This window comes from Pteropus alecto, unplaced genomic scaffold, assembly GCF_000325575.1.
Source record: "Pteropus alecto unplaced genomic scaffold, ASM32557v1 scaffold124, whole genome shotgun sequence".
In the NCBI taxonomy this organism is placed as follows: domain Eukaryota; kingdom Metazoa; phylum Chordata; class Mammalia; order Chiroptera; family Pteropodidae; genus Pteropus; species Pteropus alecto.
The window spans coordinates 2032100-2045887 of record NW_006435779.1 but is presented as its reverse complement, the minus strand read 5'-3'; the positions used below and the strand labels follow the sequence as shown (position 1 = coordinate 2045887).

The 13788-nt window shown below is 36.7% G+C and overlaps 1 protein-coding gene across 1 annotated transcript in view; it reads right to left on the bottom strand.

Moving 5' to 3' along the window:
• Positions 1–13788, bottom strand: part of KBTBD12 (kelch repeat and BTB domain containing 12) — a 69973-nt gene that overhangs the window by 12641 nt on the left and 43544 nt on the right. The window contains exon 4 of the mRNA XM_006911446.1: positions 11081–11278. Within this exon, the coding sequence (XP_006911508.1) occupies positions 11081–11278 (198 nt within the window). The remainder of the gene's footprint in view (positions 1–11080; positions 11279–13788) is intronic.

The following is a 13788-nucleotide window of genomic DNA, read 5'->3' as shown; positions in this document are numbered from 1 at the left end:
TTGTTCTATTTATATTTTCCAGATCTTCTTGATTCAGTCTAGGAAGGTTGTTACTTTCTAAGTACTGGTCCATTTATTCTGGGTTATTAAATTTGGTGTTGTATATTTTTCATAGTATTCCTGTATGATCCTTTGTATTTTTGTGGTGTCTGTCGTAATTTCCTCCCTTTCATTCCTGATTTTGTTTATTTGTGTTTTTTCTCTTTTTTCTGTACTGAGTCTAGTCAGGGGTTTGTCAATTTTATTAACTTTCTCAAAGAACCAGCTCTTCGTTGCATTTATTTTTCCTATTTTTTTGTGTTTGTTTGTTTTCAATTTCATTTAATTCTGCTCTAATTTTGATTCTTTCCTTCTGCTGATTTTAAGCTTCATTTGTTCTTCCTTTTCTAGTTTTTAAGATGAAGTATTAGGTTGTTTATTTGGGCTCATTCTTGTTTTTTGAGATAGACCTGTAATGACATGAACTTTCCTCTTACTGCTTTTCCTGTGTCCCAAAAGTTTTGATATGTTGTACTATCATTATCATTTGTTTCTATGCATCTCTTGATCTCTCTTTTTATTTCTTCTCTGACCCAGTTATTCTTCAGTAGCATGTTGTTTAATCTCCATGTTTTTGTGGTTCTTCTGCTTTCTTTTTACAATTGATCTTTAGTTTGAAAGAATTATGATCAAAGGAAATATGGTTGGTATGATTTCAACCCTCATATTTGCTGAGGCTATCACTGTGCCTCAGTACGTGGTCGATTCTTGAGAATGTTCTATGTGCACTAGAGAAGAATGTATAAGCAGCTGTTTTGGGATGGAAGGCTCTATAAATATAAATTATGTCCAGTTGGTCTAATGTGTCATTTAAGGATGTTATTTCCTTATTGATTTTCTGTTTGGATGATCTGTCCATATCTGACAGTGGGGTGTTTAGGTCCCCTACTATGATAGTGTTTTGGTCTGTTTCTCCCTTTAGCTCTGTTAGTAATTGCTTTACATATTTCAGGGCTCCCTGATTGGGAGCATAGATATTAATAAGTGTTACGTCTTCGTGGTGCATGATACCCTTTATCATTATGAAGTGTCCCTCAGTATGTTTCTTTACCTTTTTTTATTTTGATGTCTATTTCATCTGATATTAGTACCACTACTCTCACTTTTCTCTGAGTGCAATTTGCTTGGATTATCATTTTACACCCTTTTAGTTTGAGTCTATATTTGTCTTTAGAGCTGAGATGTGTCTCCTGAAGGCAGCATATGGTTGGGTTTTGTTTTTTGATCTATTCTGCTACTCTGTGCCTTTTTATTGGTGACTTCATTCCATTTACATTTAGGGTGATTATTGAAATATGAGGTCTTCTTATAGCCATTTTATCTTTTGCTTTCTGGTAGCTCGGCATTTCCATTGCTTCCTTGTCCTTGTGTTTGCTTGTTTGTTTGTTTGTTTTAATTTTGGTTGATTTTTGTGGGTTTTCCCTCTGGTCCTTCTTGTTTTATGTTATATACTTCAGCTCTGAATCTTTGGTGTATGGTTACCATTAAGAATATGTAAAGGATACATATATATATATATATTATACATACATACATACATACATACATACATACATACATATGTACGTACATACATATACATACATACAGTCGTCCAGTTTCTTCTACGCATGCTTATCTCCATTCCCCTTTGCAAATTCCCCTATGTATGCTGAACATTCATTACTATCTTGCTATAGCATATCTCTTCTTATTGTTTACACTTAATAATGCCCTGTTCTTAGTAAAGATTGCACTCCGCTGCTTCTATTTGCCTGATAGTCACCTTACTCCTAATTTTGTATTTTTTTTTGTCATTTTGTTTTAGGTGAGCTAACCCTTTTCTGTATTTCCTGTAGTGCGGCCCTAGTAGTGGAGAATTTCCTCAATTTTTGTATGTCTGGAAAGGTCTTTATTTTTCCTTCATATCTACAGGAGAGCTTTGCTGGATACATTATTCTTGACTGGTATTTCCTTTCACTTAATAGTTTAAATTTTTTATTCCACTCCCTTCTGGTTTGTAAGCTTTGTGCTGAGAAGTCCAACGGTAATCTAATGGGTTTTCCTTTATAAATTACGATCTTCTTTTCCCTGGCTGACCTGAGAATGTTGTCTTTTTTGTTGATTTTGGTAATTTAAATGCAATGTGTCTTGATGAAGGACTTTTGGGGTTGAGATATGTGGGTATTCTATTGATTTCTTGAATTCCAAACTCCAGCTCATTCTTTAGATTTGGGAAATTCTCATCAACTATTTGTCTGAAAATGTGTTCTAATCCCTGCTCCTTTTCCTCCCCTTTGATAATGTCCATTATTCTTATGTTTCCTCTTCTGATGATATCAACTAGTTCTTGAATTTCTCTTTCATTATTTTTTCATTTTTTGGTTTCTCTCTTCTTCATTCTGGTGTATTTCTAGATTTCTGTCTTTGATATCACTGCTCCTTCCTTCTATTTGGTCAGCTCTATTTCCCAAGCTTGCTATTTCATTTTTCAACTCTTGCTCTGTTTTTAATATCCAGTAGTTCTATTCTGTTCTTTTTAAGGGTTTCAATCTCCTTGCTAAAGAATTCATTCTACTCATCTAGTTTTTTTCAATTCCTGAAATTGTTGATATGACTCTTTTCAGATCTCACTGAGTTTTTTCAGAAGTATCATCTCGAATTCTCTGTCATTTAAGTTGCATATTTCTATGTCTGTAAGCTTATTTTCTGGAGATTTTCCTCCTTCTTTCTGAGATGCTTTGTCACCTTGGTTGTTCATGGTATTTAATGGACTATTTCTCCACCTTGTCTTTAATGGAAATGTATTCTGCTTTTTTCCCAGAAAGATTTATTGCATAAAGGTCTCTCTTTAGCCTGTTCCAATGAAGGCTTTTTTCTCTTGGATCCCTGCTTTGTATAAAGCCTTAACAATGCCTTTTTTTTCTTCATAGATGTTTAATTATGCTTGCTATTCTCAGTCTCAGTCCTTGTCAGTGTTAGCGACAGTTTTGATAGTGTTGCTCAGATTCCCCTGGGGCTCTGCGGTATTTGGTCTTAGAGGATATAGGGAGATGGCCCCTCTGTGTTGGGTAATGGGGGCTGCAGCTCATCCTGGGTTTTACAACCATGGCTGGTAAAAATTAACAGTTATTTCTCTGCCATCCCACTTCTCTGCTTTCTGCCATGATGGCTGGGCCCTGTTGCTGGCTGTGTGGATCTCACAGCTCTCCCAGGCAGAGCTGTTCAGGGAACTTGCTGCACCTTTTCTTTCTCCTTCCTCCTACAGGAAGCTCAGGCTGCAAGAGGCAGCTTCTTTGTTTCTCCCAGTTCACCACCCGACACCCGGGGTTCTGACCTATGGTAGCTCTTATACACAGATCCCATGCTCAGATGTGCTGGTGTGCAGATTGGGTGTGTTTTGTTGAGTTTTAGATGTTCAGCTTATTGTTGTTTCAAAGGGAGAGATTTGGGGATGTCTCTCACTCTGCCATGTTCTTCAAACTCCTGTACCAATTTATAATCACATCAACAATGCACAAGGGTTGCCTTTTCTCCACATCCTCATCAACACTTGTTCTTTTTTTGATTTATTGATGATAGTCATTCTAACAGGTGTGAGGTGTTATCTCATTGTGGTTTTGATTTGTATTTCTCTGATGATTGGTAACATTGAATATCTTTTCATATGTCTATTGGCCATCTATATGTCCTCTTTGAAGAAATGTCTATTCAGGTCCTCTGCTCATTTTTAATTGAATTTTTTTTTGGTGTTAAGTTGAATAAGTTATTTATAAATTTTAAATATTAACTTCTTATCGAATGTATCATTGGTGAATCTCTTCTCCCATTCAGGTTGTCTTTTTGTTTTGTGAATGGTTTCCTTTGCTGTGCAAAAATCTTTTAGTTTGATATAGTCCTATTTGTTTATTTTTTCTTGTGTTTCCTTTGCCCAAGGAGATATATCAGAAAAAAAATATTACTAAGAGCAATGTCAGAGTGTTTATTGCCTATGTTTTCTTCTAGGCATTTTATGGTTTTGGGTCTTTAATTTAAGTCTTTAGTCCATGTTGAGTTTATTCTTATACATGGTGTAAGAAGGTGGTCCAGTTCTATTTTTTTTTGCATGTATCTGCCCAGTTTTCCCAATATTATTTATTAAATAGGCTATCTTTACCCCATTGTATATTCTTGCCTCTTTTGTCGTAGATTAAATGACCAAATAGATGTGGGTTTTTTTCTGAGCTCTATATTCTATTCCATTTACAGGCATTGATCTATATGCCTGTTTTCATGTCAGTACCATGTGGTTTTAATTACTATAGACTTGTAGTATAGCTCAATTTCTGGTGGTATGTTATCTCTAGCTCTGTTCTTTCTCAAGATTGCTTTGGCTCTTCACGGTCTTTTGTGGTTCCATATAAATTTTAGGATTATTTCTTCTAGTTCTGTGAAAAATGTCGTTGGTATGTTGATAGGGATTGCATTGAATCTATAATTGCTTTGGGTAATGTGGACATTTTAACAATGTTAATTCTTCCTATCCATGACCATGGTATATGTTTCCATTTATTTGTATCTTCTTCAATTTCTTTCTTCAGTGTCTTATAATTTTCCAAGTACAGGTCTTTTACTTTCTTGGTTAAATTTATTTTTAATATCTCTTTCTGATAGTTTATTATTGTGTATAAAAATGCGACCAATATCTGAATATTAATTTTGTATCCTGCTAATTTACTGAATTCATTTATCAGTTCTAATAGCTTTGGGTGGTCTCTTAGTGGTCTCTCTACAAGTATCACACCATCTGCAAATAATGACAGTTTAACTTCTTCATTTCCAATTTGGATGCCTTTTAATTATTTTTCTTGTCTGATTGCTGTAGTTGGGACTTCTAAAACTATGTTGAATAGAAGTGCTGAAAGTGAACATCCTTGTCTTGTTCCTGATCTTAAGTAAAATGTTTTTAGCTTTTCCCCACTGAGTATAATGTAGCTGTATGTTTGTCATATATGGCATTTATTATGTTGAGGTATATTCCCTCTATTCCCACTTTGCTGAGAGTTTTTATCATAGATAAATGTTGGATTTTGTCAAATGCTTATTCTGCATCTATTGATATGACCGTACGATTTTTATGTTTTAATTTGTTTATGTGGTGTATTACATTGATTTGCAGATATTGAACCAGCCTTGCATCCCAGGAATAAATTCCACTTGATCATGGTGTTATATCTTTTTAATGTATTGCTGAAATTGGTTTGCTAATATTCTGTTGAGGATTTTTGCAGCTATATGCATCAGGGACATCGGTCTATAATTTTACTTTATTTTTGTAATATCTCTGGTTTTGGAATCAGGGTAATGGTGGCCTCCTAAAATAAGCTTGGGAGCATTCTCTATTCTTGCATTTTTTGGAATAGTCTGAGAAAGAAAGGTGTAAATTCTTTTTTGAATGTTTGGTGAAATTCACCTGTGAAGCCATCTGGTCCAGGCCTTCTGTTTGTAGGTAGTTTTTTTATTATTGATTTTATTTTATTAGTAGTAATCAGTCTGTTCAGATTTTCTGTTGTTTCTTGATTCAGTCTCAGAAGATTGTATGTTTCTAGGAATTTATCCATTTCTTTCAGATTTTCCAATTTGTTGGAATTAATCGTTCATAGTATTTTCTTATAATCCATTGTATTTCTGTGGTATCAGTTGTTACTTCTCTTTCATTTCTGATTTTATTTAATTGGATCCTCTCTCTTTCTTTCATGAGTCTGTTTAAAGATTTATCAATTTTGTTTACCTTTTTATGGAAACAGCTCTTGGTTTCATTGATCGTTCGTATTTTGTAAAGACTATTTTGTTTATTTCCATTCTGATCTTTATTAGTTTCTTCCTTCTACTCACTTTGGACTTTGTTTGGTGTTCTTTTTCTAGTTATTTTAGGAGTTAAGTTAGATTGTTTATTTGAGATTTTTCTTGTTTCTTGAAGTAGGCCTGTATTGCTATGATTATCCTTCTTAGGACTGCTTTTGCTGTGTCCAATAGATTTTACATCATTGTGTTTCATTTTCATTTGTCTCAAGGTATCTTTTGATTTCTTTCTTGATATCATTGTTAACCCATTTGTTGCTTAATAGCATGCTATTTAGCCTCCATGTGTTTGTGTGTTTTTCACTTTTTTCTTGTAAATTGATTTCTAGTTGCATGCCATTGTGGTTAGAGAAGATATTTGATATAATTTCAATCTTCTTAAATTTATTGAGACTTGTTTTGTGGCCTAACATGTGGTCTATCTTGGAAAATATTCAATGTGCTCTTGAAAAGAATGTATATTCTGTTGTTTTGGGGTGAAATGCTCTAAATATCAATTAAATCCACCTGGTTTAGTGTGTCACTTAAGGCCACTGTTTCCTTGTTGACTTTCTGTTTGGAAGATCTGTCCATTGGTGTTAATGGGTGTTAAAGTCCCTGAGTATGACTGTATTACTATTGATTTCTTCCTTTATGTCAGTCAATATTTGCTTATATATTTAGGCATTCCTATATTGAGTGCATAAATATTTACTGGGGTTATATTTTCTTGTATCAATCTCTTTGTCATAATGAATCATCCTTCTTTGTTTCTTCTATAGTTTTTGTTTTAAAGTCTATTTTGTCTGATATAAGTATTGCTACCCAAGCTTTTTTTTTTTTGGTTTCCATATGCATGAAATATCCTTTTCCATCCCTTTACTTTCAGTCTGTATGTGTGTTTGGATCTGAAATGAGCCTCTTGTAGGCAGCATATGTTAGGGTCTTGTTTTCTTATCCATTCAGCCACCCTATCTTTTGATTAGAGCATTTAACCCACTTACATTTAAAGTAATTGTTGCTAGGTATGTGGTTATTGCCATTTCATTATTCATATTTTTAATCTTTTTTTCTTTTTTTTCTTCTTAAAGAAGTCCCTTTAACATTTCTTGTAATACTGGTTTGGTGATGATGAACTCCTTTAGCTTTTTCCTGTTGGGGAAACTTTTTATCTCACCTTCAATTTTAATTGATAGCCTTGCTGAGTAGAATAGTTTTGATTGTAGGTCCCTGCTTTTCATCACTTTGAATATTTCATGCCAACCCCTCTGGCCTGCAAAGGTTCTGTTGAGAAATCAACTGACAGTCTTATGAGAGCTCCCTTGCAAGTAACTAGCTGCCTTTCTCTTGCTGCTTTTAAGATTTTCTCTTTAACCCTTGGCACTTTAATTATAATATGTCTTGTTGTGGGACTGTTTGGGTTCATCTTATTTGGGACTTTCTGTACTTCCTGTGCTTGTATGTCTATTTCCTTCACCAGGTTAGAGAAATTTTCCATTATTATTTCTTCCATTAGGTTTTAAATTCCTTGCTCTCCTTCTGGTACCTATGATGCAAATGTTGGTATGCTCGATGTTGTCCCAGAGGCCCCTTAAACTATCTTCATTTTAAAAAATTCTTTTTTCTTTTTCCTGTTCTGTCTGGGTGTTTTCTGCTATCTTGTCTTCCAAATTGCTGATTCGAATCTCTCCTTCATGTAATCTGCTGTTGATTCTTTCCACTGTATTCTTTATTTCAGTTACTGTAGTCTTTATTTCTGACTCATTCTTTTTTATGGTTTCTATATCCTTTTTGATGCTTACTATTTCTTTGTAAGATCATCTATTCTTGGTGGGATCATCTATTCTTCCCTTAAGTTCATTCAGCATCCTTATAAACAGCATTTTGTGCTCTGTATCTGGTAGGTTTCTTGCCTCCGTTTCATTTAGTTTTTTTTTTTTTTTCTGTTTTAGTTTTCTCCAGTTATTTCATTTGGGACATATTTTTTGTGTTGTTGCCTCATTTTGGCTGTATCTCTGTGTTTGTTTCTATGCATTAGGTACATTTTCTACATCTCTCAGCCTTGGCTGGGTGGTCTTATATAGTAGGTGCCCTGTGTGGTTCAGCGGTACAGTCTCCCTCGTCACCTGCATAGGTGTTCCTGGAGTGTCCCTTATGTGATTTGTGTGTGCCCTTCTGTTGTAGTTGAGTTTTGATTGTTGTTGGCCCATCAGTGGGTGGGATTGACTCCCAGGCTGACTGGTTGTGAGCATGTCCACAGTGTGTAAGCTGCTGTATTGGGGCTGACCCCACTGAGTGGGATTCACTCCAGCAAGCCTGTGTGTCTGTTGAGACCATCTTTTGGTCTGTTGAGACCATCCTTTGTGCCACTTCTGAATCTAATCGGGCAGTACTTTGTTGTGGTCTGAAGCTGACCTTTGGGTGTGTTGGTTCTGGAGGCCCCTGGGAGAGGGTCCCATGCAGGCCAAGTTCAGCGCTGCCTTTGATTGGCCCGGAGCTACCTGGTAGAAGCTACAAAGCTTTCCACCATTGGTCATTGCCTATGCTGGACCTGGAGAGGCCACACTGTGAACCTAGGCTGGCTGCCACTAGTACTAGTTTGAGGTAGCTCAGCAAAAGGCCCAGGTCCTAAGGATTTACTAGGGTGGAGCAAGTGGAGTTCACCAGGTCAATGCAGATTCAGATTTAGCTGTGTGAGGGGAAGGATCAGCACAGGAAAGATGGTGCCCACCTGTTGGCCGTTCATAAAGTTCAGCTGCTGAAAGAGCTTTAGGCAGTATGTGAGTTGGGTAAGGCAGGGTCCCAGGGAGTCACCGGGGTAGGGTGAGTGGTGTTTACTGGGTTAATGCAGATTCAGGTTTGATGTCAGTGCTGAGCCATTCAGAAAAATGTCCACAGCACATCAAGGCCAACCACCATCTGCCTCAGGCCCACAGATTGTCAAGAGTTTTCCAAGAAAGACTGCTACATGGTCAGGGCTGGTTGCTCACCACCCACATTGTTTCTGGTAGTGCAAAAGTTGGGTTGGGTGGAGTCCCAGGGAGTTTCTAGGATGGAGTTAGTGGAATTCACTAGGTCAATGCAGATTCAGATTTGGCTGTGTGAGGGGAGGGATCAACACAGGAAAGATGGTGCCCACCTGTAGGCCACGTGGAAGAGGGCTCAACACAAGGATAGTAGTGTTGTCCCTTCAGTTCTCACCCTTAAGACACACAACTCAGTCTTTCCCTTTATGTCTTTAGTGAGTCCCGAATCACTGTCCTTCCGCCAGAGCCCAAGGTGAGTGCCTGTGAGCAAGTGAATCTGTACACAGGCCCCTTAAGAGGATGTCTGGATTTCTAGCTGCCCTTTATCACACACTGATGGATGGAATGCTGTTGGATTTTCACAGCCAAATGTGGGGGACCCTCACCTTGACACTGATGCTCTAAGCTGGGGACTTCAGTGTGGGGCTAGAACTCCTCACTCCTCCAGGCAGACTTCTGCAGCTGAGATATCCTTCATGATTCTCAGCTGACACATGTTAGTGTGAAGCTAGCCCCTTCTGTGTGTTCAGCCCTCCTACCAATTTTGATGTGATTTCTTCTTTATATCCTTAGTTATAAGACTTCCGTTCAGCTAGTTTTCAGATGGTTCTCCAAGTTGATTACTCTATAACTTAGTTGTAATTTTAATGTGGTCATGGGAGGAGGCAGGAACAGCATTTATCTACTTTGCCATCTTGCCCCAAGATTAATTTCTTGACTGTGGTTTTCTGAATAAATGAATGATATGAGCAATTTGTGTCACACAAAGAGAGAAAATCCACTTCCTGTATTTAGGTTTGATGCCAAGATCTCTAGTTAATAATGGATATGCTGCTATACAATTTTTCCTAAAACTTTATTTTTCATAAAACTTTTATTCAGTGATTTCATTCAGCTAAGACCAGACAATCTACCAATTTAGAAACAAATAATTAAAATGGACTTTGGGGGGGATCGCTTTATGAACATTGTGGATGTCTAACTAATGTACTGTATACTTGAAACTAATTTAAATAAATAAATTTGTTTAAAAAATGAATGTCAAATTAACTGGTTTTGATAATAGGACCATTGCAGACTGACTTCAGTTTTTAATTAAATATACCTTTAATATTTTAAAAAAAAATGGACTTTGAGAGCTCATATAGTAAATCCCTTTTCCTCTGAATGAAAGCATTATTAGTCCATTACAGTTTCAAGAAAAGAGGTTGGCTCATAGTATGAATTTAGATGTGTTTGAAAAACTGGAGAATATCAATTCTCTAACTCAATATTATACAAAGAAAGTTAAGATAAAGAGACAAGACAAAACAGAATATTTTCTAGAACCTTAAACATTGATTACCACTCATCCTTCTGGAGGTCCTGAGGCTACTCTTTGTTTTCTCTGCCCTTCTCTTCTCTGCCAAAAGCCAGAGGATAGATAGGAAAGCATGTGATCACAGCTGGAGGAGAGCCCTAGTGGATGACGGGTCCAGCACCTGAGATCTCACTCTTGACTCCTTGTGTCTCTCTTTGCCCACGAAACTTAAACAAGGAGGTACTACTAGATCTCTTTACTATGTCAGCTTTCTTGCTATTATGAAAAATTACTACCTTTACATAATTATGTGATGTTTAATATAATAGGTATTAAAACAGTTTTTAAAATCCTCTTTAGAAAGTTCTCTGAGGAACCCCATGTATCCAGCTTTAATAATTATCAACATTTTACCAACGTTGTAAATCTATTCTTAGCCCATCCACCCCATTCGCTTTTTAAAAAATATTTGCTAGAGTAGATTGAAGTAAATTTCAGAGAGTACATCATTTTCATTCATAAATACTTCTAAATAATCTTTAATTATTAAGAACATTTTTTTCCTTTTCCCTCTTCTTTTAGATGAAATTACAATGCCAATATTATAAGCTAACAAAATGAACAATTTTTAAATATCATCTAATACTCCAGTCCCTATTCAAATTTCTTAGGTTATCTGAAAAATATCTCATTTCATTTTTACAATACCTTTGGAGATAGTAGCTTCATTTAATAGATATGGAAACTCAAGTTCGAAGATTTGGTGAGTTGCTCAAGGTCATTGAACTCTATCTAAAATCCACGCTTTTGCCAGTGCTCACACTGCTCTCAGGATTATTCCTCGGTGACTGAGTCAGTTAATGGAGGTTAAATCGAACCAAAGGAGGTTACAAAACATTTAAAATTTGATCAATACCTGCTCCGTGGAATCCCCCGCAGACATATAGCTTCCCATCCACTGCTCCTGCATTGGTAGAATTGGTTCGAAGAGAGAGCAGGGGACTTGGCATAGGTGGACCCTCTCTCCAAAAGTCCCCATCAGGGTTATAGATCTCCACCACATCAAGGCACTTTCGAACCTGCCCCTTGTCTTGACCTACGCAGCCAATTCCACCTATAGAGAATGATACACAGAAATGAGATGACTGAGAACTGAAACTTTATTGTGGATAGCACCTCCTTCCTGCTATGGTTTGTATCACAGGTTTATGGGCCTTTGATTTTTCTCTTTCTTGCCTGGTGCTACCTCTAAGATAATTTCTAAGCAATAACAATGTCTATTATGTACTTCATAGCCAAATTTAATGTTATTTTCATTCATAGTATTCTATCTGTTTGTTCTTATGCATGAGGTTGATACCACCACAGGCTTTTTTTATTCTACAACATCCAATGCTGGTTGACACCATGAGCACTCCCTTTAGAATAAGAACTCCAGGTTTAAATGTGAGGATAACTTGACTCTGACATCTGCCTTCTTGTTGATCATTAGAAATGATTCCACTGATCTAGCTAGCTAAGGATGTGTCCTTTCCATTCCTCATCACTGCAGACCTATCTTTCTCTCTTTTCTTAAGTTGCATGAATTTTTCCCCATTAGGGAAGTGCCATTCTTTGGTGAATTTCAGGTTTGGGGGTCCAAGGAAGGCCCCAAACCCAAATGCCTAGTGCATCTTCCACTTTTGGATGATGCAGTCCATTCAACATATATTCACTGACACCTAATATATGCAAGGTGATATGTTAAGTGATTAGGAGTTTGGAAAAAAGAGTAGGGCATGTTTCTTGTCATTAAGAAATTAATGGAATGAAAGAGCCATGTATGTAAGTAAATAGAGGAGATCATGACAGATACTTTAAAGGAGATACAAATTAGACTCAGAAGTCCAGAGACTGTAACAGCCCTCCATGAGGAAAGTAATTGTGTAAGAATTTCCAATTAACTACAATAAGAAACACAAGTTTGTAGGCAATCTTTTTGTTCTCTCCTCAGAAGTCCCACAATCAAAGTTCTTAAATGTCAGGGCTATATTTCCTAACCTGAAGGATTGCTTCTGAGACAGAGGTGAATTCCCTGGAAGGAAACATCCCTATACATGCAGACATTTCTCTCATTGGGGACCTCATTCCATGAAGACCCTATCTGATGACTGTGATCTGTATGACCAGTCAAAAAGACTTTAAAGTGCTGACCTTATGCTAAACCAGCTTTTTCCTGTAGAGAAGGTCCTAGAAGAGTTTGCGCTTGTGGAGTACTGACTGGTGCTTTGCTATATTGTTTATGACAATATCAAAACCAAAACTAAGAATTGCTCTAATCTCATGGCATTTACTGAATGTATAACTTACTGAGAAATTAATCACATACTCTCTCATGGCATTTCGTAAGAAGTGATGGAAGAGGACTTGGGAGGAGTCTTCTTTTTTCTCTTTTCTGATGGAGCCTGGCCTGTTTCCTGTCTCAGTATGAATCCAGTGACTGAAGCTATAAACTCAGGAAGCTCTTAGCTGCTTTCTCTCTTATCTGGCTGGATAAATAATTTAGCTCATTCCAGTGCCAAGTCTGAGCTGCAGTATTTCCAAGAAGGGAACACACTGGCCTTGGTTAGCTGTACAGCTCTGGTGTTCATGGGCCCTCTTTCAATGTGGTACTGTGGTAGCTAGAAGTTCCTTAGTCCAACAAAAAGTGGAGCAAGACCACCTTAAAGAAGAAAACTTATCTGTAGCAGTTAAACTTGACAACCATCTATCAGGTAAGAACAAAATGATTTAGTTATCTGTTCTGCAAGACCCAAGAGAGGCATTATAAGTCTGGTTTATTTTACAACCACTTTAGAAGTGGAAGCAAACAGATTAAATGCAAGTTACTGGGAGTCAGGGCAGGGAACATCGAGTAACCAACATCCTGAATGTAATTCAGAAGTTTCACATAAAAGACTATTAGAAAAGCTTCCCCAACATAATGCATATAAAGAATAGGTATTGAACTCGTTTCTTTTTTTTGACAATTAGAATGCTTGTCATTTTCGTTTCTCTGTTACTAAGTGTATTTAATTATGTCAGCCTTTACTCTACAAAACCAACCTTTTAAATATGTGCCCTTTCTATTTGGTTGGCAGTTCACACGCTCTACTCGAGGGCAACATGGACTTACAGGGCACTCTGTCTTTATTTCTGACCATTAATGCTTGAGCATATTCTCTGTCTCATTTGGATCTAATTCCACAATCAAGTACACTTTCAGCAAGACTATTAACAGCAGACTTAATGAGCTTAAACTGAAGGTGAACCTGATTAGATAAATAATCAAATAAAAGCATAATCTTTTATTAATAAGTCAGCACCAGCACCACAAGAGAACTCTTTTGATGAGAGGATCAGCACATCTTTAGAATTTCAATGACATACTTTCATATCTTTAATTTATATGCTATCAGAACCTCTGAGCCCAGTTTTCTTTACACAAAACCAGACAAATGAAAAGAAATTATCTTTTTTGAGTCATACCCAAATGGACTTAAAATGCAAAATATATACCTTAGCGGGTTTTTTGGTGTGTGTGTTGGGGGGATTATAGAAGAGAACAACACCCCACTCTCCTCTTTTTCATTTCTACAAAAGTAA